Below are 26,584 nucleotides of genomic sequence, written 5' to 3'. Positions count from 1 at the left end.
CAGAGTTAGAATCATAGGACTGGAAGGGACCTCTGGAGGTCATCTAGACCAGTCCCCTGCACTCATGGCAGGACTAAGTATTATCTAGACCATCCCTGACAAGTGTTTGGAGATTTTTAAGAGCAGATTAGACCGTGATCTTTCTGGGTTCAGAAGTTAAGCTGACTGGTCTGCAATTCCCCGGATTGTCCTTATTTCCCTTTTTATAGATTGGCACTATATTTGCCCTTTCTTAGTCTTCTGGAATCTCTCCAGTCTTCCAAGACTTTTCAAAGATATTCGTTAATGGCTCAGATATCGCCTCAGTCAGCTCCTTGAGTATTCTAGGATGCATTTCATCAGACCCTGGTGACTTGAAGACATCTAACTTGTCAAAGTAATTTTTAACTTTGTTTTTTCCCTATTTTAGCCTCAAATCCTAACTCATTTTCACTGGCATTCGTTATGTTAGACATCCAATCACCACCAACCTTCCTGGTGAAAACCGAAACAAAGAAGTCATTAAGCACTTCTGCATTTTCTGTTATTGTTTTCCCCCGCTCAATGAGTAGTGGGCCTACCCTGTCCTTGGTATTCCTCTTACTTCTAATGTATTTGTAGAATGTTTTCTTGTTATCCTTTATGCCTCTAGCTAGTTGAGAGCACCTTGCCAACAGTTTCCCCCACCTTTATACCACGGAAGTTAGGTGTCTCTGCAGATCACAACTATGGAAGAGGTGGTTCCTTGGGTAACGCAGTCCCATAGAGTTTAGGAGTTAAAAGGGAAAACCAGCATCTTGAACTCCACCTGGAAACCCACAGCCAATTAGTACAGTTCCAGTGGCACTACATTATGTGTTTCTGATATGAGGCTTCACTTAAACACATGCTATGTTCATTCTGCATTAGCTGAAGTTTCCAGATGTTCTCAAGATGTAACTCCATGTAGAATGTATTACAGTAACCTAGTTTCAAGGTGGCAAAATCATGGATAACTGTGCCAAGGTCCAAGGTAGGATAAATGGCTGTTTCTATCAGATGAACAGAAAGCTGGGTGCCATTAGTATACTGAAAATATCATAGCACTTGGCTCCTTATGAAATCTCCTAGTAACCTTATATTCACATAAATAAGAGAGGGAACAGAATGGAACCCATCACACCTCGTGTGACAGGACTGTTGGAGCTCTCAATTGCTATCAGTACCCTCTGAGTCCTTCCAAATTAAAAGGAGTAAAAACCTGCAGAGTGACTCCATCTGTTCCTGCTCGGTGATTGGAGATGTCACTAGCAGTGTAACACACACTCCAGATTACATCATTAGCAAATTACCACAAAGTTCTACACTGGGTGTAGCTAGTAATGTGGCATAATTGATGGATCCAGAGGTATTTGAAATAGTGAAGCTATTTCCTTATTTATTTTATTTGATATTTTCTCCGCTTACAGAAATCAATTATCAGTGTTTTTAATAATAATAAAAAAACCTAACCATTAGGTATAAGACATTGTCATAGATCCACAGGAGCAGTCTCTTGTAGGAGCCTCTTCAATGTGCTATCCCCCAGGGGGTTTCACTCTTCCTGAAGGGTAGGCCATACAGCCTCACCATCTCCTGAAACTTCAGCGCTTCTGCATCACACCATAAGCCCAACTGAATAATTCCAACTGAAATAGACTCCGGGTTAGGGACTTGTACACTTTTCAGGGTCTAATGCACGTCACACAGTATTTTCAATGACACTCATACAGTGGTTTCAAAACAGCAGGGTTTATTAGTCAACTGGATGCACAGCACTGAAAGTCTTTCGGTTAGCATAGAGATATAAAGGCTAAACCATAGTCCATTCTGGTCAGCCCAGAGCAATTCACCAGTCAAGCTGTAGTGAACTCCATTTTCAGGCTCTGTTTCTCTCTGACTTCCTTCCGTAGTCTGTTCCCAGATGAGTAAGCTCCCAAACTTCTTCCAGAACCCACACTTGTCCTTCCCCCCCCATCACACCTCTTAGTCCTTTGTTCTTGAGCTGGGGCTCTGCTCAGCTTCCCTGCTGAGAAGTGGGGAAACCCTCTTAGAATCATAGAATATCGGGTTGGAAGGGACCTCAGGAGGTCATCTAGTCCAACCTCCTGCTCAAAGCAGGACCAATCCCCAACTAAATCATCCGGCCCTGCTTGGCGGACCCTTGAAGCCTGCTCGCGGCCCCTCAGTGGGCCCCAGATACCTGGTTGAGAACCACTGGCCTACGCTACAGGGTTAGGTCAATGTAAGCTGCGTCAACTTAGCTGTGGAGGCGTCTTCACTTACATTTGGCTCCTGCTGACGTAAGTACCTCTCTATACCGATTTAGTAACACCACCTCCCCAAGTGGCGTAAAGTCACAGTCGATGTAATTAGGTTGACGCAGTGTCAGTTCAGACATTGTGTTGCTTATGTCGACTGTTACTGGCTTTCAGAAGCCATCCCACAATGCCCCGCACCGATAATACAGTCGATACAAGAGCTCCACCAACACAAAGAACCAAGTGTGCGCACACACACAAGCGATTTAATAACTGCGGTGGCTGTGTGCCAGCATAAGTAAGGTTGACATAATTTTGTAGTGCAGACATGGCCTAAGAGTGTCAGAGCTAAATACAAGATTGAACAGATAATTTAACTTGAGTAGTTAGCGCAGGACCACTCAAGGTAAAATGCCCCTTTAATACATCTGTAGTCAAAGGACAGAAAGGGGGGGCTAGTAGGTTACAGATTGTGGTAACAAGCCCTAAATCCAGTGTCTTTATTAAGACCATGATTTCTAGGGTCTAGCAAAGTTATGAACCACAACAGACTAGTGTCCATCCAGAGAGCCGGACAGACCAGGCTGGGACAACAAGGAAGTTGAGTTACAGATTTCTCAGACAAAACCAACACTGAATCTATTATTATTTGGTACAAGTGAAAGTTCTGTCCTAAGCAAAATAATGGGGCAACTTTACCATTTGCGTGTTTTTCACTATTTAGTCCTATGAACACTAGAAGCACAAGCAGCCAAAAATAGGAGAAATTCAATCTGAAAGAAAATAATGAATATGGCAATTCACTGCACTAGACATTTGAAAACTCCAGGTTTGGGGACAGATGACAGTTCAAACAAAAACCACTTTGACCTATCCCAAGAGCACGTCTGAAGAAAGCTAAAAATACCTCCCATCCCAAGACAAGAATATGCAGAGACTCCCACAGAAGGTAATGATGAAAGAGAACAAGACAAAAGATTGGTGGTGCTAAAAGAGGAGACAATCTTTGGATTATTGTGGTATGCTTGTAGCACAGTACCTGTTGTGCAAACAAGAATACAGACTTATAGTTACAGTTAATACAAATTTAGACTTTTATTGAAATGTTGCATCTTTAAAATAAAAGTGACTGGGAGGAAAATAAATGTCTATAAAGGTCACTGCTGTTTAAATCTAATTGATACAATCTACAGTTTTACGACAATAAAATTGCTCCTCAGAATGCAGAGTTCTATTTTGAGTGACTAACAGATGTTTTCACTAAGGACTTAGGACAGAGAGAATATAAATGCAATGACAATGGCAGACTAATGAAGTTTAGTCTTTAATTAATTCACATGTCCAATTAATACTATCCCCAAAGAAGACTATTACCAAGACAAAAAATCTTTTTGTTGATCACGAGGGTCAGTTCCAGGCAAAACATCTAACTCAGATGTGCATTTTAATTCTTTTTTAAGAAGTAGTAAATACCTCTATTAGAGGATTACATTTCTTCTATAAACAACAACTCAGTAACACAGTATGCAGGAACTTAGCACTGTGATCTGAATAAGGAGTGATCATCACTAGTCACTGTCTTGCTCCTAATGGGGTGAGTCACTCTGTTCAGGTTCCTGTTAAGATGGGTCATTTTATTTAAGACTTGGCAGAAGCACAGCCAGCTAGTGAATTTTCAGTGTGTCTCTCTTAAATTGTTAAATCCCAAAATAAAATATTTCAGCAAGGAAAAAAAAACTGCTTTCCAGTACACACACAATTTTACTTGGACTTGCATCCACATTCCATTGGCAAATATGAAATTTTAGCTAACAAGAGGAAGCCTAAAACAGCAGATCCTGCAGAACTTAAACTGTCATTTTACATACATTTCTCAGGATTTCAAAGAAATCTTACTGAATGTGAACCAGCTGAAATGTAGACTCCCTGAATCTGCAGACAGTTCCAATGTCTCTGCTGCAGCCTATAACTTGCCCAAGCAGAAGCTAACTGAAATTGATAAGACAGATCAGTTTCACAAATTAAATCTAGAACCCCTTAGGCCAGAAGTGGGCAAACTATGACGCGTGGGCCAGATCCGGCCCACCAGCCGTTTTAAGCTGGCCCTTAAGCTCCTGCTGGGGAGCGGGGTCTGGGTTGTTGGTTGCTGGGTGTCAGTGTGTTGGTGATGGGGTTTTCCATTGATGTCGATCAGCGTTGGCAAATATTTGTAATAACCCTTTCAATCTGCTTAGACAGCTAAGCAACACTCCACCTGCTCCCTGTGTCTCCTGGTCTGCCTTGAGAGCAAATGTAATCTCCTCTCCCCCCTCCCCAATGCAAAGTAAGGGGGAAACAGGCTCACATAAGAATCATAAAAAATATTACCAAAAAATCCTATTCTGTCACAGATGAATACAGTTTTTGTTTTGACTGTGTGAGGGTCCATTCAATTGGAGCCATTCAGTTTTTTTGCAAAGGGTTACAGAAATAGATTTTGTATACTGTACAAGTTTATAGTAATGTAAATTGTGTTGTTAACAGGGTAAATTAACATTTCTGAAAAGAATGTAGCTTTTCCTTGGTAATTTAAACAATTACTGTTCATGTGAAGAAATGCGAACTGGTTAATCTAGGTTATTTTGTAACCTCTTAGGAGTTTGTCAATCTTCTCTGATGCTTTCCTATGCGCCAGCTGCCCTTATACAAATGCTTTATAGTGAGGTCCCTGTTCAAGAAGTCCTGTAATAGTTACTATATTATTCATAGTACTTAGCTCTTGTACAATGCTTTTCAATAGCTGCATGTTAACACCCAGTCTTTTTTGATCAAGGTTATTGAGAAGGTGGTGCTGCATTAACCCCAGTAACATCCTGTCATCATACGTGTTGTGAATGTCTACCAGTCTGGTGTTAATTGTTAGTCTGGCACAGACAGGTTTTGATTTGTTGACTGACTCCACCTACTAACAGACACAGTGAATGTTCCTGGCCTGATTTGTTGGCTCTGGCAGTAGTCTTTGATAGCACTAACTATAAGTCTTTGTTGATTCGCCCACAGAGTTTCATGGGTGGCGATAGGATAGCCCTTCCATAGGTTTGTGCCTTTCTGTCTGAGAAATCTTACAGGGCGGTAATGAATCTGCCTTCTTCCAAGGTCTCCTTTTATCCGTCTGGCTGCTGGTGAAGATAGTGAGATATTATGTCTTGCAGTGTCCAATAGGCAGATGATATGCAGCGCTGCAGCGCCTTTTCATAGAACTTGGATATTGCTCTTTGTATTGTCTTTGTTCTCATCCACATCCCTAACACTGCTAGACACTAACTCGCTTAGGCTTAACCTAGAGAAGACCAAAGTGATGGGAAGAAGCATATACATGAATGGGCTGGGACTGTACATTGATCTTTTATTAGAAGTGTATGTTTGAACTTTGCCATTATAGTCATTGCTCCTGGATTGTGAACTGACAGCTTTGGCACATAGGATCTTTTTTCTTCTGTGATTAATTTGACTGTTGCCTTCATCACAGTAATCCATGTCATACATTTGTCTTCTGGTATTTGGACTCCTTTATGGATAGGTTGGTTTTGTACTTGAGGTATGTGTTAACTTACATCTCATTTACAGTAAAATACTTAGAACTAACAATACAGCTCAGTGTACAGTATACCAATATAATATTTTATCCTTGTCTGGGTCAGGGTATTAAATTAAGCCTCTCTTTTCTAGTTACCCAATTGTTCAAAAAGATAGTGGGGATTATATATGAACTGATTATATATAATCACTTTTTGCAATTGATTATTGTGCTTCTCAGTTGCAATACACACAGGAAGATGTTTCTAGGGAAACTGAGTGGATGATGGGCATGCTGAGAGACAACATGAAAGCCATTTTGACAATACAAGTTACAAACAATTGGATAATATTTTAGTTGCAGTAAATTGCATCCCATACAAATTCTTAACAACAGTACTGAAATAAGTGGGGAGGGGAAGCTTGTTGTATTTCTCAGTTTTCTGTCTTGCTGTTGTTCTTCCAGTTTTGATGCAAGTTAATGTGTTAACTTAATATTCACACATCACATCACTGAAATACAGCCACAGGTGGTATGGAGAGTGGCAGCCAGATGCAGAGCACACTGCAGCTTCTTGGAGGAGATGATACTCAGCTGCTACTTGTTTTTTAAGCACATCCGAGGTGTAATACCTAATGGAAACATAATGGAAAAGAGAGAGTCCAGTTCTGCTGAGTGCTTATGTGCAGGTGGGCAAGGAAAAGGGAATATATGAAGCCTTTTAATTCCTCCAGTTCCTCAGCGCAAGCAGCAGGGCACCCTTCCTGCCTTACAAATGCTGAGAGTTGTGCCCAGCTATTACCCCAGCACTCCAGAGGGCTCACATTGCATCCTCAAAGAATCGTGGTCAGTTGTTTAGAGGTGCTGCAAGCTAGGACATATGATATGCTCCTTTTTAAAGGGGTCTTAAATATTGCCTGGCAGTGCATTACAGTGCTTTGGCCTGAACCATCCTGCTATCAAAAAGCAGGATAGCTTTGTATTGGAGCTATTCAGAAAAATGTCTATAGAATTTTTCTGTTGGGAAATTCAAGTTCATTGAAATTAAAACGTTTCATGAGAACATGTCGATTTCAATTGGAGTTTTGTTGTGTTTCTACTTTTTTTCATTTTCATTTTGTTTTGACTTTTATACTTATAATTTTATATATTTGAATATCATACTTAATATTTTGTATTTTGACATTATTGAAATGTTTCATTGTTTTCATTGTACTAGAAATTTCAAATTTTCATTCTGATTTGAAATGAAAACAGATTACTAAAAGTTGGAAATTCCCATAGTGTGGAAATTCCATTTTCTTATCTGCTGTACAAAATGTTAGAATTATAGATAGTACTATGCTGATCTTTATCCTCTCTCTGGCCCCTTCCTCCTCGCTTCTTCCTCAAAACAGTACCCTTAGATAAGGGCTGTCCCATAATTTTGTCCCATAATTTATCATACTACTTCTTCTTTTACCATAAGGATTCAGCTCCCTGCAATAAATAAATCAAAGACTAGATTGTGCCTTCTACTGAATGTGCTCCACTTGGATATGTATTTGTAGTAAGTGAAGATGTTCAGAGAAGCTGTGTGTGATAAAAAAGGTGAAGTTCTTTCTGAGCTATGCTGTCTGCTCTTTTCTCTTTCTCCCACTAAATATGTGTTCTTCAATACTGACTCTGGACTTTGTGGAAATTTTTCTAAGTATTACCTGAGTTTTAAGATATGCAGTCTTATTAGGGTCAATGGTTTTACAAAGATAAATTGTTACAGATCTTTTTGAAAACCTAATTACCTCTATGACTGACTAAATTTCAGAATCTTTGTACATGCTTTAATGCACACTGTATTGCAATTTTTTTCTGTGTTTTAGATTTATAATTTGAAAAGGGATATAAACTGATGGCAAGCAAGAGAGTAGAAAATAAACTTGTACCAGCTCTATGGGAAGGTCTATGTAATATAATTAGTTTTGGGCTATTTTGAATGGAGCCGTTTCTGTACATCCTATACAAACATTTTTTCCTTTTGAAATAATTTAAGGCAGTAATGTGGAAAATCCTTTATTATAAATTCATATGTCATAATGCTCTTTAGAAGTTTCTTGAGGTTGTCTTTACGTTCTTTTCTAGGTAAAGGCAAACGTACTCAGCCCCATTGGTCTTCCCCAGAAGGAACAAAACAGTCTAAACTCTGCCTCTACAACAGCCTCACTCGCAACAAGGTGAATGAATGAAAAAAAACTGCAGGGTTTTCTGTAGAGATGCAAATAATAATTGACCTGTGACATACTAAATAGATGTATTATTTTGCTGAATCTTATTAAATATGTGTCAGAGATACCTAGTTTAGTCAAATATCTTTGTAAACATAGAAAGTGCTATTATATTCCAGGTATAATGTATGACTGCAGCCTTCCATCACCCAAGAGCCCGTAACATAATACAACATCATATACACAAAACAGAACCAAATCAGAATTTGTCTTGTTAGGGCTTGTCTACATGAGAAAGCTTTACCAGTATTGGTATAACAGCTCTATGTGGACATTGTTCTAGTATGAGTAACCTTTTTTGTTTGTTAGGTTTTAAGCTAAAGAAACATTCTTAAGCACCATAAGCTAAATCCAAAAAAGCCATTATTTTATATGGGAATAAGAGCATCCAAACTGAGAGTTGTACTAGTGTAACTATATTGATTTAAATTCTCACCTCAGGTTATACTGAAAAAATGTCTCCTTGTAAGCTAGACCTCGCTCTCCCCTTTGCTTGCATGGGTAATATTGGCTAAGGGTAAAATGAAGATCTGACCCATCTGGCTGTCTATACTTTGATATCACATTTTGTAGACTGCAGCTAATGAAAAAAATGAACTATGTTATCTCTTTTTTAGGTGGTGAAGTTAGCATTCTTTTCTTACAGTAAAATTAAGAGTGTAATTGTTGTGTTATAATCCATAATCATATTCGCTTGACATGCCTGTGTTCCTGATGTTGCTGCTCCGAGACCATACGTCTTCAATTTCTTCTGCTCACTGTACCTTCCTTTCCATTTAAGGATATATTTCAGCCCCAGAATGGCAAAAAAGTGACATGGTATTGCTGTGGCCCAACAGTATATGATGCTTCTCACATGGGACATGCCAGGTACCACAGAGTTTCTTCCTTGGATAAAAAGCGAACAGTTTATATTGTAAGCAACTAAATAACAAAGCTGAAAATCCCTACGAATATGTCAAGCCAAGTACAGTGAGTTAGACATATTGCTGGATGACAACTCGGGTACTCTAAGATGGAAAAAGAAAATTACCATTTATATTTGTTATGCAATGAAAAGCCTGTTTGTAGTGCGGGGGAAGTTAATACTGCTATGGGAATTTCAGTTGGGAATTTACTGACTGGGATTTAAAATCTCGTTCAATGTTGCATTAATATAGGTCTTGTATATAATAGATGTGTATATGAAATATTTGCTAAGTAAAAGTAAGTTCTGCCTTTTGAATTTTTTTTAGGTCATACATCTCATTTGATATCCTGAGAAGAGTGTTGAAGGATTACTTTAAATACGATGTCTTCTACTGTATAAATATTACAGATATTGATGATAAGGTAAGGTGTCTTTAAAGGTGCATCTAAGTGACAATAAGTTGACCAAGTCCAGGGATTTGGAGTCAGTATGCATATAGTGTGTTTTATCAATTTGGTAAGGCTAGACACCTAGACTAGTAACTTTAATTGCACTATGTAGCCTGATACTAATATCTGTCACAAAGACATTGATTTTTCAGTCACTGGATCTAATTCAGATTTAGTATACTGTCAAGTCTTTAGCAAAGCATCTAGTAATTTAGATCCATGCTGCTTTTGTGTACAAGTAGGCTTGGCAGAATTCAATTTTTGTATATATTTTTAGTGAATAGTATCTGTTTATTTTTAAAATTTTCCCCTTTTTTATTGAATTTTAAATTTTCACAGTTGTACAGAATTGTGAGTTAGAAGCATTTCTAATTTTCAGTTGTGGGAGGGGCCGAGCCAGACAATAGGGGGTGGTTGGGCAAGAATTAGTGACACTAATGACAGTAAATGTTGAAATTCAGGAAGTTGAAGCTTTTATAGCCATTAAAACCAAAATTGTCAACTTCCGATATCAAAATATACAAAAGTAAATACTCTTAAATCAAACTCTTAAGTTCTCAAGCAGCACTTTTCTTACTTGCCTGTGTTTTTAAAAAACTTTGATTAGCATGGCTGGAAATATTTTGTGTCCATTTCTGTGTACATGATGAAATCAACCAGTATCAACATATACCAATTTAAAAATCTAATCCTTTCAAGCTGATGCATAAGTGAATGCGGTTATAGACAATGAAGATTAACTGTCCTTTTTACAAAGGTAACTTATTTTACTGGCCTGCTTCATTATTGGTTATTAATGCATTTAATTTCATGATTACTTTATTTGATGTGCTTCGGTGGTGTTAATTAGATACGTAATTTTTGTAGCTTATTGAATTTAGAGGGGTCCTGCTAAAGTATGTAGTAGGAAAATACATTGGTATTTGGACTTTGCCCTTTTTAGAAATATATTTTAATATTCTTGCCTTGTAGATCATCAAGAGAGCAAGACAAAATTATCTTTTTGAACAATATAGAGAGAAGAAGCCACCTGCAGTCCAACTATTTGAAGATGTTCAAATTGCTTCAAAGGTGAGCTCATAGTTTTCCTCTGCTCGTAACTTAGGCTCTGATTCAGTAAGGTACTTTAAGCATGTGGGGAGTTCCATTGATTATGTAGGACTGCTCATGTGCTTAAAATTAGACATTTGCTTAGAGTACCTTGCTGAATTAGGACCATCCACAGGAAAACTTGTGATGCTATATTACTGGAAATAAACAGCCATCTTCACATCTGTAGAATTTTTGACTATTTTTTAAATATGCGCCAGACTTTTCTGATACTTTAGGCATAGAATTGCATGTGCAAAATGCATGCTTAATTTTGTCCCCAGACATGTAATCTGTATGTATATATGTACTATGTTGAGGAAAATTCAGATGTTTGCTGCAATATTACTTGAGCTTCTGACAAATAAAAACACAAATTTAAGGAAAGGCCATGTATGAAAAGTATTTATGTGGACTTTCTTTATGGAGTAAGTTTGAATATGAATTATACGGCCTATTGTGCCATTGACATCATTGAGCTGTTTAGGGGATGCAGTGGGTCAAGGATGAGTTTTTGGCCTTTTTGCGCATCATGAATTGAAGAAAAAAAAATTAGTGATTCTCAACCTTGTGAGTTGAAGCACAGAGCTGGGAGCTAGGGGGCCTGCGTTTTATGTCCGTCACAGACGTGTCACTTAACTTTTTTGTGCTTGAAATTTATCCCATCTATATAATGGGGATTATCATGCTCATTCACTTTTGTAGAGAGATTGAGATTAAGGGAAAGTACCAAATAGCGGTTGTTTTTAATCTTTACAACATTATAACTATCTACAAGGAACACGTATTGTGATATAGCTGTTTAATTCAGATTTAGACAATCAAATGTGAATGGAATTTTATATTCCCATATCCTTTTGGACCGTTAAAACTAGTAGCCTTATTATTGCTCCTTTACTGATGTTGAGCAATACGTTATTCTCTGAGCAGTCTGCTAGATTTCAATCTGACTGCATGTGGGGAAACATACTACTCAGCTCAAGTAAGGAATTATGTACTTAGTTTACATGAGGAATATACAGCCGTTGAATAAGCTGTGCTTGCAGCACACCAGAACATGAAGAAAGTGCCAATAGTTCTGTTATCCAGTTAAAGTTCTTGGATTGATTTTTTTTCTTTTTTTTTCTTTTCACTGTATATTATTTCATGAACATTTCTTAATGTAGCCTTTTTCAGCTATGTTAAATGACACCACTGATCCAAATAAAAAGCAGATGCTGGAAAGAATTCAGAATGCAGTGAAGTCTGCTGTGGAATATCTAGAAGAAGCTGTGCAAAAGAAACGTACTGGAGAAGAGATCAACAAACATGCGGAGGTCAATATGAATGGATTTTAAATCTCATTGGCTTGTAACAGTTTTCTGAAACATATTTTATAAATGGTTTGAGAATTTCCCAATACTTACAATTTTATTGCATTGAATGTTATCACTGAGCTCAATTAAATAGCTTTTGTATGCCACTCAGACCAGCCTTGGACCTCCTCATAATCTTCTTTTTTGATAGCTGCTATTTCCAGTTTTCCGTAAAGGATTTTCTCCCCCACAAACTCATGTCTTTTGCCTTCTTTCATGGAATTTCTGTCTTGGGGAGGGATTCATGCCATAACTTGTTGTACATACAGCTCTGTCCACACTGCATATGCAAATATCTTGGACAGTTTTATTGCTGTGCTGCTCAGGTATTTTATGCCTCTTGTTCATTGAATTGATGTTTCCAAATTATTTCAGAAATATCTGTCCTCTGGATGAGGGCCTGAGCCAAAGCCAGTTAAAATAAATGGAAAGACTCTTATTGACTTCATTGTCCTTGGATAAGCCCCAGTAAACACAACAGATATTGTAACTAATTTCTCTTGGTAATAGAGTCCTGCATGGTACTGCCTCTCTTTCAAGCTGTTTGGTGCAATAACTGCTGGGGACACAGACTGTGTGCTCCCTGCCTTTGTGAAATGCATCCTTTTTGGTCCAACTTATGTAAAGTTCATCCAACTACTAAAAGATGGGGGCCTTTATAAATGTTTTTGTTTTTAAAAACAAATCTATTATGTCACCAAAGTAGGCATTCTTTTCAGGCTGATTCTATATATCTGTCCTCAAAATGTATGGTGTAATTAGAGTGTTAATGGAAAACTAAAGAGAAAATAGCCTGAATGATATTTAGAGAGCACTTTTTTTTACTGAATTATCTTTATTCATTTGCATGATATTTCTCTTCAGCAAAATGCAAATCCCTCAGCACTTCTCTGTATCTTTTGTCAGAACACCATTAAGACGCTCCAGATGTAAATTATGTATCCATCTTCTGTTCACTCCAAGCACATGGAAGTCTACATGGCTGCAAAGAATGATAGGTGCAGGAATATTCATGCCCAGGCGAATTAAATGTGAAAACATATTTTTTATTAAAAGGCGTTACAATCTAGGCTCATAAATAAGACTTTTTCTAGATTTGTATTGCACTGAACTGTTATATGTATATAATTTTCTTTTCATAGAAATTGTTGGAAGAAGCAAAAGATGTGCTGTCCGAGTGGCTAGACTCAAAGTTTGGCAGTCAGGTGACTGACAACTCCATATTCTCTAACCTCCCCAAATTCTGGGAAGAGGAGTATCATAAAGATATGGAAGCCCTCAATGTAAGTAAACAAGCTGTTCCATTTTATTAACGTTGTATGTGCCAGGCATGTGTATTGCTGGCTGCACCCTCAGAAGGCCATGAAATAAAATTCAGCAACTCGATTGTGATTGAAGGCCTTAGTCCACCACCTTATTGATTAATCTTTAACTTGCAATGAACTGGTAGTTATTAAATCGGCATATTAAGACCCTGCTGTACTCTTCTCACCAGTGTAGCCACCCTGCAACTGATCATGTTAACAATAGTTCCTGCCATGTGGAGATCAGGCACTTCGTACTGCATATCTACACCCCATCCCTTCCCGTTAACATGAACTGGGCAAACTCGTCGGGGTGGGTGTCTTTTTCTCTTACCCATTAATAAGGTTCATTTTCCTTCCTCAAACATTGCTAATTTCTGCCTTTCCCCATCCTGTTGTCCCAGACTGAGTCTGGAATTTGAGATACATGGCTGGGGTCACTAACTGCATCACCAGGGGCCCTGCCAATGAACATCAGCCTTTAGCATGACTGTCCACCATCACTGGGTGCCTAAGAAATTCTTACTGACTCTAAGGTGGCAATAAACAAGCCTGCCGAGACATTTTATATCTGACTGCTGTTGTCTATATGGAGGTTCAAATAACTGAAAGCTATTTTTCTATGTAGCTCAGAAACATGATAGGGAATAATTCCTGCCCAGCCAGAGATGCCACAAATTGAACAACTTTCATCTCCTGCAGCAGTCAGACCTTTAGTAACTTGGCTGATGGGATGATAAGTTTAGAAAAGAGGTCCAGTAGGAAACTAGGAATTAGAACATCTAAGTTCTATTTCTGACTGCCACTTGCTGTGTTCCTCTGAGCAAGTCATTTAACTCTGCCTCAGTTTTTCCATCTTTATAAAATAGTTATTACCTACCTCACAAGGAGGACGAGGTTTAATTGAATTCTGGCATGAAAAGTGGTGTGAAATGCAGTGTATATATAAATGCCCGTTTATCTTTATCTATAGGTGTTACCTCCTGATGTCTTAACTCGGGTCAGCGAATATGTACCAGAAATTGTGGCATTTGTTCAAAAGATTGTGGATAATGGTTATGGGTAAGCGCCGTTATGGGTTGTGTGCAACATTACAGAATTATCTCTGCAATTATTGTGTAACAAAGCAAAGCTCTAATACTGAAATAATAGTTCTGCAATATACAGTGGAGCCATCTTACTTTGTTTCTATAAGCAGTGGTACAAAAGATTACATTCAAGCAGTGTTTCTTTGGGATAAAACTAATCAGCTTGTTCCTTCACACCCAAGCAATAATCTCAAACCTGATTTAAAAAAAAAATTTGTTACTGTAGTTTTCCTGTTCTTTTACAAACGGAGACTTCAGATCATAAAAACATAGGGTGAAATTACAGCCCCATTTAATCAATGGTAAAACTCTGACTTTAACAGGACCAGGATTTTACCCATAGTGTTAGGCAACAATTTTCAGAAATGGAAGTGTAAAATAAGCCACACAATCTTTATTTAGGCACTTAAGTAGAAGTGGTTTGTTTTTTTTCACGTGTGCAGATCTGCTTCTCCCATTGACTTCCCCAACTCTTGCTGTTGCTTAGTACCTTTGAAAATCAAGCTGCTTCTGTGTAGGTGCCTAAATATCCAGGCATCCTGACTTAAAAACTTTTTCTGTTTGTAGCTTAAGCAGGTACAGATTTACTGTATGAAAAGATTTTCATCACAAAAACATCTTACTCTGAACAGTTTAAAAAGCAAATTGTTTGTTTTTTCTAGAACAGCAGAGAAATTCATACACTATGGCTCAAACTGCCATTGGGTGTTTAATATACATGTGCTCAAAACCTGCCTTTATGCCTATGCTCAAGCCATAGGAAAATTGGCCCTGTGCTCTGAGTGCTGCACACTGCTGGTGGTTTTGAAACCGAGAAGGGGGGGGGGGGGGAAATCCCAAGGATGACCCATTAAAGCCATGACAAAATAAATTGACCAAATAGAGGAGGACAAAATTGATTGGAAAATAAATGAGAGAGTCGAGCTAGGTAAGATAATATCTTTTAATGGACCCGAAGAGCTCAGTGTAACTTGAAAGCTTGTCTCTGTCTCTTCTGCCAACAGAAGTTGGTCCAATAAAAGGAATCTCACCCATGTTCTCTGTCATATATCCTGGGACCAACACAGCTATAACAACACTGCAAACAACCTGGAAAATAAATGTAACTTATGTTATTACAGACAATCAAAAGATGGGAGGAAATGATAACATTTATAAAGGAGAAATATCTAATAGTATCCTTTTTATATCTTACTAAAATATTTATTTAACAAATTAATTTTAATTGGCTTTCCTATGACACATTTACCTTGGCTTTTTAAAGTTTTTACCATGCACTTTAACAACTTAGGACCAAATTCTGTCACCCTTACTCATGTTGAACAGTACCATACTCGTCAAGTAGTCCTGCTGAGGATCTTGTATAGGATGGATAGAGATACTTATTGCTGAGTTTTAGTTTTATATTGATAAAGCTTTTGTTAAATTCTTTTAACCTTCTAGTTATGTATCAAATGGGTCTGTCTACTTTGATACAATGAAGTTTGATGCCGCTGAGAAACACTCCTATGCTAAGTTGGTTCCTGAAGCTGTAGGTGATCAGAAAGCTCTTCAGGAGGGTGAAGGTAATAAAATCAATATTCACTTAAGTTGCTATCAGCATGCACAACGTCAGTCATTCCCATTGACTCGGTTCAGGCCCATTAGCAGAATGGAAAAGTTTTGTAGTCTCCACATTGCACTTCCTTTATTTTTTGGAGTCACAAATGAGTAAAGTTGGGCAGGAAACAGTTTTCCTGTCTTGCAAACAATTTTAAGATTTTGAAACAAATTTCTGTGCCAAGTCAGGACAAGAAGTCAATCTCAAAAAATGTTATGAACCAAAAATCTGAAAGGAAAAAAAAAAAATCCGTTCGCATCAGTCAAAACATTTCAATTTCGGCCACTTCTTATATTTAAAAAAAATTATTCTAGCTTAAATTTTGAAACATAAAGTCATTTTGAACTGGGAAACCAGAATCTTTCATCCTATGTTGAAATAGGATGTTTCAACAACTATGAAACTTTTTTCCAACAATTTTGAGTCTTAAAAATTTGTCAAAATTGACCCTTTCCTGTAAAACGTTTTCATTTCAATTAATCAGCCTTTGATGTAAAAACATTTGGTTGAACAATTCCCAATCAGCTCTACAAATTAGCTGTTTTCCTGAAATCAGTGACCAGCAATGGGATTGGATCAGCTCTTGTTACAACTTGCCTGCTTCAAATGTAAATTACTTTTATATGTTGAGAACTGTCCTTCACATTGTAAATATTAGTGTTACTGTGCTGAGCTAAATGGGTGCAGCCTTCTTTTAATTAAAACTTGTAGTAGAGGATGATGCTAAAATTTGCAACAAAGCACGATACCCATGAGGAAATTAATAATTCTATATTCAGTGCAAGGTTTGAATGGTCTGCAATAAATAGTACATGGGGTCATGTGTTGAATGATAAGGATAAAAAGAAATATTAAATAGCTACACATTCAGTGATTACCATCCATCCTGTGTCATCTCCTGAATGAGACAGAGATGCTATGGAAAATATAGTATGTGATCATGTAATTAAAGAACAGATCATAATGCATATGCAAAAGGGACCTGAATTAAGGTTGCACAGGCAACCTTTATTCTGGCATTTTCTAACTTCTGACTTCTTGAATTTGCAACCTTAACATTTGGGGGGAGGCACGGAGGGTTGTAATGCTGTAATTATGAATGCTGAGAGAGAGTAGCAGTTGAATCACGTATTTCAGGGTTTAAGAAGCTTCACAATTGACGCTTTTGTTGGTAGTCTCAGAAGAGGCCAAGGATTAATCAAGAAGCAAATGATTGCTATTTTCAGTTGTAAATTTTTACTGTGTTTTTTTTTTTTGTTTGTTGTTTGTTTGCATTGAAAGTTACAGCAGAACCAGGAGTAGGTAATGCTAATGTTTAAAGAAAGTATAAATATGTACAAAGTTTTCTCCATTGACAGGTGACCTCAGTATCTCAGTTGATCGTTTGAGTGAAAAACGTTCCCCAAATGATTTTGCTTTGTGGAAATCTTCCAAACCAGGAGAGCCCTCATGGGACTCCCCTTGGGGAAAGGTAAGGATCGGTGTGTTCAAACCATCCACATAATACAGAAGCTAATCTTTCTACAACTTATGAATATCATCTGTACTAGCCTGTACAACAGATGATCCAGCCTCGTCTTGCATTTAATGAAGTCTAGATTGCAATAATACTTTGTTCAGTAGCATTGCTGAGTTCATTTAATATCCTATACAGTGTAGTTAGCTAGTTATTAGCCACGTCTCAAATAGAAGTCTGTGTGCAGAAATGTTGTCCATTAAATCAGTATTATCAATGTACCTCTAGACATGGGGATCGGTCTACCTTGTCCACTTTCCCATTATTTACCTCCCAAAGTTTCAGTTCTGTATTCTGTGCTCAAATCAAAATGCCTGTTGGAATGAGTGGGGAGAAGGTTCTACTCATCTGAAAGTAGTTTGCATAAGAATGAATGCCTCACTTTAAGGCAAGGGTTCCAAGACTTATAACCCCGAGAATAAATGCAAATTTCCCTCTTGATGTTAAGAGAAACAAAACCATTACTTGAATGCAATACTTTATTTTGAAAGTATTAGAGGGGCCAGGACTGTGTTCTGTATATTCATCAGCTCATAGATACATTTGGCATGTATGATTTATTACAGTATGGGAGATCTTGAAGTTCAACACTATTCTTGTATCGTATCAAGGATGATAATTAAAAATATGTTATCCCTCATATTTCTGTGTCATATTTAATTTATTTGTATTTATTAGTGGACAAACCAATGAGGGAATGATACAGACAAAGGTATGGGTAGAAAATAGTTTCTCCTAAGAAGGGTTTCTTTAAAAAAACAATAACAAAGAATATTTAATCTGTACTGAAGTCACTTGTTTATCTCTAAACAGGGCCGTCCAGGTTGGCATATTGAATGCTCTGCTATGGCTGGATCCATTCTGGGAGAGTCGATGGACATTCATGGAGGGGGATTTGATCTTCGATTCCCTCACCATGACAATGAATTGGCACAGTCTGAGGTAGGTGACATGTTCACCATCTGTCTTTAGTTTCTATTATACAAAAATTATACCATTTTTAGATTTGACTGAGACTTAAATAAAAAAAAAAAAAAAAGCCCAGAAACCCCAAACTCTTAAAGTGCAGTTTCTCTTAGCTGGTGACTATCAACAGAATAGTGAAGCTGATCATATCCAATGTGCTGATAAATGCACAAAGGAAAAAACTGAAAAACAGAATTTTTTTATTTTTCCTCCTTTTTCTTTGGTTACTGTAATCTTGGGTATTTGTAACTACAATAGGTACAAATGTTTCAGGCAGAAATTATTTTTAAAACTGATAATATCCCTTTAATGAAAAAATAAAACTTTTTCAAAATAAAAGACGGAAATAATCTAAATAAAAGGGAGACTTCATTAAGCTAATGTGAAATTCTATTTTGTCGCTGTCTAATGAGGTTTTATCAACTCCAGCACGTCATCAGATTCTCTTAATTAAAATCCTGCTTCTTTTTTTTTTCCTTTTATTTAAAACTATGCTCAGGTAAAATATTCATGTGGTACCTGCACGGAATCCAGTGCTGCAGCTGGATCTGCACAAGTGGGAGTCTGCATCTATGTGGAGTCTACTGAAGTCAGTGGAGCTCCAGGCAGATGCATGTGTCATTGCAGATCCAATTGTAGAATTGGGGGCATAATCTGAACAGTATTTTCACTCTTAAAGAGTAACATTTTGTGATTCCTGATCATGTTTAGGAAATGTGCCTTCAGAAAATCCTTTTTGTATCATCATGGTATGGTTTGGTTTGGTTTGGTTTTGTTACATTTTTTCCTGTTCAGAAACCTTATGTGTCTGGATGTGTGGTGGTGGTGGTGGTGGGTTTTTTTTTTTTTTTTTTTTTTTTTTTTTTAAAACCAAAAAGCTTATCCTTTCTATTTGTGGTTTTGCTGCAGGCATACTTTGAAAATGATCACTGGGTTCGATATTTTTTGCACACTGGTCATTTAACAATTGCTGGCTGTAAAATGTCTAAATCTTTAAAAAACTTCATTACTATCAAAGATGCACTGAAGAAACATACAGGTAAGATCTTATTTGTGGCATAAACACTTCTTATGAAGCTTGTAAAATAAATTTTTTAAGAAAATTTCAAGCCAAGAAAAATAGCAATTTTAAAAAAAGCCATAAATTGAACATTATTTCTTGTATAAATTTCCTGATTAAAATGGGAATTGGCAAGTTTGGGTTGTTTAGTGTTGTGGTTTTTTTTTTTTTTTTGGTAATTGAATTTGTGCTTAATGATGCTTTTTCGTTCATACTACAGTAGTTTAGGAATAGAGAGCATTGGAATCAATTTCAAGCAAAGTCAATTTTGTGAGTAAGAGAGGATGGTTAAGGCACTAACCTAGGACTTGGGAGACCTGGGTTCATGTCCGTACTCCACCACATATTTCCCATGTGATCTTGAGCAAGCCTCTGAGGTCCAGATTTTTCAAAGGCATTTAACCTCTTAAAAATGGAAATAGACATCCCAGTGGATTTTAAAAAGTGCCTTTGAAAATCCCTCTAGGCACCTATCAGCTTCTTTCAGCAGCTAAGTACTTTTACAAATCTGGCCCTGTGCTTTTCTGTGCCTTGGTTCTACATCTATAAAGTGGAGACAGTAGTATTTCCGTACCTCACAGCAACATTGTGAGGATAAGTACATTAAAGATGATGAGGTGCTGAGATACTATCATTTTGGGGCCATATAAATATATTCGATAATGATGATTTTCCATCTGCATCTTAAAATTCCTAATAGCACGACAGTTACGGCTGGCTTTCCTGATGCACTCTTGGAAGGATACGCTGGATTATTCAAACAACACCATGGAATCAGCTATTCAGTATGAGAAATTCCTGAGCGTAAGCAAGCTTTCCTCTCTTCTTACTTATTCTTTAAACTTTGTGCTATCCTATACCCCAATAATGTAAACCAATCCCAAAAGGAGCTAAGTGCACTCAACTCCACTGAACTCAGTGGAAACTCAGAGCTCGGAACACTTCTCAGGACTGGGCACACTTTTCTATGACTACGGTGAATACGATGACATTTTTTGTGTGTTGTGGAAAATCAAATAAAAATTGATTTTAAGAGTGGTAGCACATTATCCAGTATAACTACATTTAAAATTATAAATTATTTATGGTTTTTTTGAGTTAAGGCTGCTACTCTATTTATAATTCTTCATGCAGCAATCTGAGACCCTTCACAATTGTGTGGGCGGGAAAACAAGCCCAACCTAACAGCTTCCAGAAATGCTATCTTAGTGAAATACATTAGTATTGTCTCTTTAACTTCTATTTTTGACATATTTCCTTTTATGCCAATAATACCTAAAGTAATACCTAAAGAGAAAAATGTGAAGAGATAATTAGCTATCCAGGTGGCACAAGAATCACACGCATTCTGCTGAATATGTCTGGTGTCTTTCGTTTAAAAAAAAAAAAATGTTTAGTACCACTGCCAGTATCTGCTCCTTTACCCTACTTACAAACATCTCAAAACCACCACACAGTTCTGCACAACAGAAATATCTTCTTAGGTGTGGCCTCTTCCTGGAATAAAAAGACTGGTGCATGTCAGGGCTGAGGTGCATTTGCAGAGCTGTCTGGAAAAACTTGCATGGCACCTGTGCACTGCGAGCAACTCAGATCGCTCCAGCTAAGCCCTGCCTTTTCATGAGCGGTAACTTGACGCACTGTTTTTTGTTTTTTAAAGTGTGCTGTGTAATTAATTAGTTTTGGTCTGTCAATTACTGCTAATGATAGTTGGTTTATTGTGGTGATAGTAAAAGCATTAAGCAATACACATTACTTACTGCATCAACACTAGAATGAATTATTGCTTTAGGGAAATACACAAGTCTAATGAAGGAAAGTCATTATGTACTAGAATTAGAAACACAGCAAAAAGACTTTTCTTCCAGACAACACAATTCATATTTCCACAACCTGAAATACAGTAAGCAAAGGAGAGATTCATAACAAATGTAAGTTATCATTACTTCATTTTGTCCTGACAAGATTGTTACAGGGACTCCAAACTAAAAAGATCATAGTTTAAAGAAATTAAATTGCAGTGGTTTGTTGTTAATGTCTAATATGTTGCGTTAGGTCACAACCTTGACAAAGAGCAGCTTAACGCTCAGAATATAATAAATGGGTAATGCAAAATAAGTGTATTTTTCTTATTTTGGGAGGTATGTAGCAGATCTTTGCTGAAATTGTATCTAGGCACAAGTATTAAAATGGCTAACTGAAAATTTACTTTGGTATAGTAAACATAGGTTTATCTGAGTTATGCTGATTTCAAACTGCATCCTTCTTTTTTTAGGAGTTCTTTTTAAATGTAAAGGATATCCTTCGGGCTCCTATTGATTTGATAGGCCAGTTTCAAAAATGGGAATTTAGAGAAACAGAGCTGAGTAAAAGGTGAGTGAGCTACTTTTAATTTCTGCATTAATAGCTGTTTATATATGCACACTTAAGATTCCCATTTTTCTAACTGGCATTTCCTTTTCTTGAAAAAGGATCTAATAATACTTTACGCTCTTACAGCAACCTTCCATTGAGAATCTCAAAGTAGTTTACAAGCTGATGAGTTTAACCTTGCAACAGTTTTATTAGTTATTTTTCAGCATACAATACATGGAATTAATCACATCACTTCTATTGACATTCATGCGACTTGGGTGCCTAATTTTTGAATGCCACTCTGTATATGTGTGCTGAAAGGGAACTTCTTTCTGTTTTGAATCTCCTCTAGGTTATGTGACTATCTGAGAAGGAGCAGATCACACTAATGTAATGTGTTTCAACTGTAGTAATAAAATAATACTTGGTACTTACAACACTTTGAAAATTCAAAGTGCTGTGGGGAAACTGAGACAAATGGAAGTTAAGTGACTTGCCCAAACTCAGAGAGCAAAAATAAGAACTCGGAAGTTTCTGACTTTTGACCTTACTTACTTACTTGACCCTCAATCCAGTAAAACAAAATAGCGATATTGACATTATGATCTCTTTCTATTTAGATGATGATCCTTCACATTTTAATGAAATCCCACTTCAGTGGCTGTAATGTTAAACAACTTTGTGCATGATTTCATTTTTCTTTTTAAAGTCAAAGCAACATATAGTTAAGTGTGTCCTTGGGAATTACCAGAGTCATGATGTCCCCAGTGCTGGAAAGATGGGTACCTGTTTCTTAGTAGCAGATAATGCTGCTTCTGGATTTTCAACTTTGTATAGCAGGCAGGTGGGGCAAATTGACTGTTAAAGGGGAAAAAAATCGAAGCATAGAAAACCTTGAGTAAAGGAGCGTGAGAAAGGAGAGAACTAGACACAGGAGAGAGAGAAAGCGGATAGGAACAGGAAAGAGAAATATTGGGGGAAGAGAGCATTTCCTTCCTCCTTTTACTTGTCTTTCTCCATCTCCTTTTCTTTCTCCTTTCCCTTCTCTTTCGAGTAGATAATGCCCTTTGGATCTTAAATAAAAAAAACTACTTCCTTAAATCTCTCAATTTTGGCTGAAGAAATGTGGGACACATACCATATGTATTATAAATCAATTCATGAACAGTTTAAACAGTGTTTCCATGGAAATGTTCATGATTAAGGCTGCGTGTCTGTCACAGAGGTTGCGGAAGTCACAGATTCCATGACATACCACTGCCTCCGTGACCTCTGACCCCAGGGCTGCCCAAGCAGCAGGCCTTGGGGTCAGCTGTTTAGGCGGCTCCGGGGACAGCCACACTGCTCCTGCTGGAGCAGCCCCTCAGCCAGACACTCCAGCTGCACCAGCCGCAGCTCAGGCAGCTGGCCCTGGGGACCACCCGAGTAGCGGCCCTAGGGGCGGCCAGAGCAGCCCCTGCTCAGCAGTTCCTGGACGCAGGGGCTACCTGAGCAGTGGCTGGACCCGGGGGCGGCCACACCAGCTCCTGCTCAGCAGCCCCTGATTGCTGGCCCCAGGAACCGTCCGAGCAGTGGCTAGTGCCACTGGCCCCGTGGACAGCCTGAGCAGCAGCCAGAAGGGCTGGCCCCAGGGGGGGCCCCCCCAGAGGTCCCGCAGAGCAGCTGTGCTCCGGGGCCCCCCAGCTAAGATTTAGTCAGGGGTATTTATAGTAAAGGTCATGGACAGGTCACGGGCTGTGGATTTTTGTTTATTACCCATGACCTGTCCATGACTTTTCTAAAAATACCCATGACTAAATGGTAGCCTTATTCATGATACCTGCTTGGAATGGCTTCATAACATGTAGCTTCAGAACAAGTTTCCTTAAATTAGTGGTCTTACATAGGAATTTATGCAACAGAACACTCAGCTGGCACACAGTGAGAGTAAGCAGCACTAAAATGAAGCAGTGAAGAAGGGAAGAGACTGAACAAGAGAATTGTACTGCTTCTGCAAAACGTACAGAAAAGTGAGCTCTGAAGTTATGCTAGGTCTGATTTGTCCTGTCACTATTACCTGTCAGATAACCGACCCTCTCTGAGACTTTGGCAGCAGTACAGAAGCAATATTTTATTATGCAGGTAAAATATTTTAACAAAATCACCCATATAGTAGATACCAACACCTGTCTCTTAATCATCTTTTTTTTTCCTTCTTCAGATATCGCCTATGACCAAAGAAAGGGAAATCCTTTTGCCCCTCTTATGGAAGCACTCCAGTGTACTGATGGAGCACAGGAATTTTGACATAAATATTATAATGACGATATAAATTGTAAACTTGTCTGCTTTTCTCTGATTTAGTTTTTATGACAAGAAGGCAGCCATTCATGAAGCACTGTGTGACAACATTGACACTCGCACTGTCTTGGAAGAAATGCGATCTTTAGTCAGTCAGAGCAATTCGTATATTGCTGCTAAGAAAACTGCCAGGCAAATGCCTAATAGACTGCTGCTAGAAAGTATTAGTTCTTTTCTCACTCAGATGTTAAAGGTAAGTGGTAGTGAAATTTTACATTAAATTAAAAAAGAATAGTTGCCATAACACTACGCAGCTGCTACAGCAATATTTTCCAAATATGTCTGGATCAGTGCAGTCATTCTGTAGATCTTGCAGGCTTCTAAAGGGCCAGTTGCTTAAAAACAAAATCGTAACATTTTATGTATGGGGTGGGGGGCAATATAGTTCTTTATAATTTTGTTTTACATTCATTTGCATTTGGTGAATGGCAGAAAAACCAGTACATGGAAAATTGGATAGTTGACAGTGAAATTGTGCAATCAACATCATTAAGACAACATTTGACTGTCAACTATTATTTGGGGGGGAGGGATAGCTCAGTGGTTTGAGCATTGGCCTGCTAAACCCAGGGTTGTGAGTTCAATCTTTGAAGGGGCCATTTAGGGGATCTGGGGCAAAAATTGGGGATTGGTCCTGCTTTGAGCAGGGAGTTGGACTAGATGATCTCCTGAGGTCCCTTCCAACCCTGATATTCTATGATTAAGGATGCTTTAAGAATAAAGAGCAATCTCCTAGTAGGATGCTGGAATATAGACTAGATGAGCCTTGTGGCCTCTTCAAACACCAGTATGTCTGATTTCAGTTAGCCTCCAGATATCTTCTATTGAATGAATGTGTCTGTAATTTCCTTTTCCTTGACTAGATCTTTGGTGCCATAAAAAGTGATGAAGCTCTTGGATTCCCTGTTGCAGGAAATGGCCAAAACATAAATGTAAGTGGAGAACAGAGTACATTCTACTAACTTATTCTGACTACATATAATACTTGCTAAAATACGTCTTATTACAAGTAACTACATGTATAAATATTATTTATACAAATAAAAACACAATATTACACTGATTAGGACTCACTGAAGTGCACCAAAAACTAGTAGGGAGGCAGTTGGATTTTGATTTCAGTCTCACTCTCTGATCTCTTTGTAACCCATCGTAGTTAATTAATGGATAGTTAAAGGAACCACATTTATCTGGCTTCTATAGGCAGTCTTGTTCTGTTCATCTAGCAGTACTACTAAAGTGAGGTATTTCTGCTGAGAGCAATTAGGACACACCTTCTGGGGGATACTGATGAAGTTCTGTCATGTAGGAGTAATCTCTGCGGGGAATAGGAGAGTAACGCTCCAGAGTGAGGGGAGGCCAATGATTGTGGTCTTTGTACTGAAGCAAAATCTAACCTGAAAAATGGCACTATATCTTTCAAGTGTTTTCCTTTAGCACGACGTCTGATTCCAGCATTTCGAAACATGATCGCATGAGACCGTTCAGATTTAAGTGAGGTACATTTAGAAAAGTATTTTCTGTCTCCCGTAAAGAATAGCGATGAAAACATTCACAGAATATTCTATCTTTATATAGAATAACAAAACAAAACTACACCGCCTATTTTAACTCACCAAGGAAAAAAACTTCCTGTGTTGGAGTTGAGGCAAATGAATGATGAACACCCAGACTCTGTCTCTGTGTAGCTAGGTATTCATATGGTCCCCATTGCTGTAGTACTGAGTGCTATAGCAGTAGACTAAACAAACATTTACTAGGAGGTCTGAACCTTTTTCTCTTTTCCAAGACTGTATGGGAGAGAGGGCTGTGTGAAGAAAATGGTACTGTTCCATATTAGAAATCATGAATATTGGATTTCTAATTTTAGGTCAGAATTAGCAAACACCATTATCTCAGATTCCAGCAGAAAAGCCAGGACCTTGTTAGTAATCTTTCATAGGTGAGATTAAAAATTTATTTTTTAAACAGTCCACACAATGCTAAAAGCAAATGTGCCTTGTAGAAGGACTGGCATTAGCGCGGAACAACAAACAAAGCCTTTCACTGTTAAATACTGCCAAGATTAGGACACATCCAAATGAGCTGATCTTGGAGGGGGTTTTAACATCTGTTTGTAAAATCCATGCAATTCTTTATATCTCTTCCTTTGTAAACAAACACTCAGGCAATTTAACATATGAAAAATGAATGACATCCGCCAAGCACATATGAACAAGCCTATAGTTTTTGTTTTTTAAAGAAATAGACTTTCATTTCCAGCATCCATTACAGTATATTACTAATTATTTGATTTTTGACAGTGTCCTCCTTAAATTTGCTACTTTCTTGAATCTTTTGGCAGCTTTCCTTCAAGGTCGTTGTCATCGTCTTCGTCGTCGTCTTCTTGGCAAAGTTATCCAGCTGCATGTCCAATTACTTCATTTGGGACCTGATCCATAGCCTCTTGAAGTCACTGGGAGTCTTTCCATTAATTT

General features: G+C 37.9%; 1 protein-coding gene across 2 annotated transcripts in view; it reads left to right on the top strand.

Annotated features, from left to right (window-relative positions):
- The window catches only part of CARS1 (cysteinyl-tRNA synthetase 1), a 50,810-nt gene that overhangs the window by 9,679 nt on the left and 14,547 nt on the right, over positions 1–26,584 (top strand). For both annotated transcript variants that reach the window (XM_038406488.1, XM_038406490.2), the window contains 15 exons: positions 7,933–8,024; positions 8,857–8,945; positions 9,311–9,407; positions 10,407–10,505; positions 11,690–11,839; positions 13,021–13,161; positions 14,156–14,244; positions 15,714–15,835; positions 17,229–17,341; positions 18,200–18,328; positions 19,262–19,391; positions 20,113–20,216; positions 21,688–21,785; positions 24,111–24,300; positions 24,971–25,039. In XM_038406488.1, coding sequence (XP_038262416.1) covers positions 7,933–8,024; positions 8,857–8,945; positions 9,311–9,407; positions 10,407–10,505; positions 11,690–11,839; positions 13,021–13,161; positions 14,156–14,244; positions 15,714–15,835; positions 17,229–17,341; positions 18,200–18,328; positions 19,262–19,391; positions 20,113–20,216; positions 21,688–21,785; positions 24,111–24,300; positions 24,971–25,039 — 1,712 coding nt within the window. The remainder of the gene's footprint in view (positions 1–7,932; positions 8,025–8,856; positions 8,946–9,310; positions 9,408–10,406; positions 10,506–11,689; positions 11,840–13,020; positions 13,162–14,155; positions 14,245–15,713; positions 15,836–17,228; positions 17,342–18,199; positions 18,329–19,261; positions 19,392–20,112; positions 20,217–21,687; positions 21,786–24,110; positions 24,301–24,970; positions 25,040–26,584) is intronic.

Source organism: Dermochelys coriacea, chromosome 6, assembly GCF_009764565.3.
Source record: "Dermochelys coriacea isolate rDerCor1 chromosome 6, rDerCor1.pri.v4, whole genome shotgun sequence".
In the NCBI taxonomy this organism is placed as follows: Eukaryota; Metazoa; Chordata; order Testudines; family Dermochelyidae; genus Dermochelys; species Dermochelys coriacea.
The sequence above is the reverse complement of the archived record's forward strand: the minus strand, read 5'-3'. Positions and strand labels throughout refer to the sequence as shown.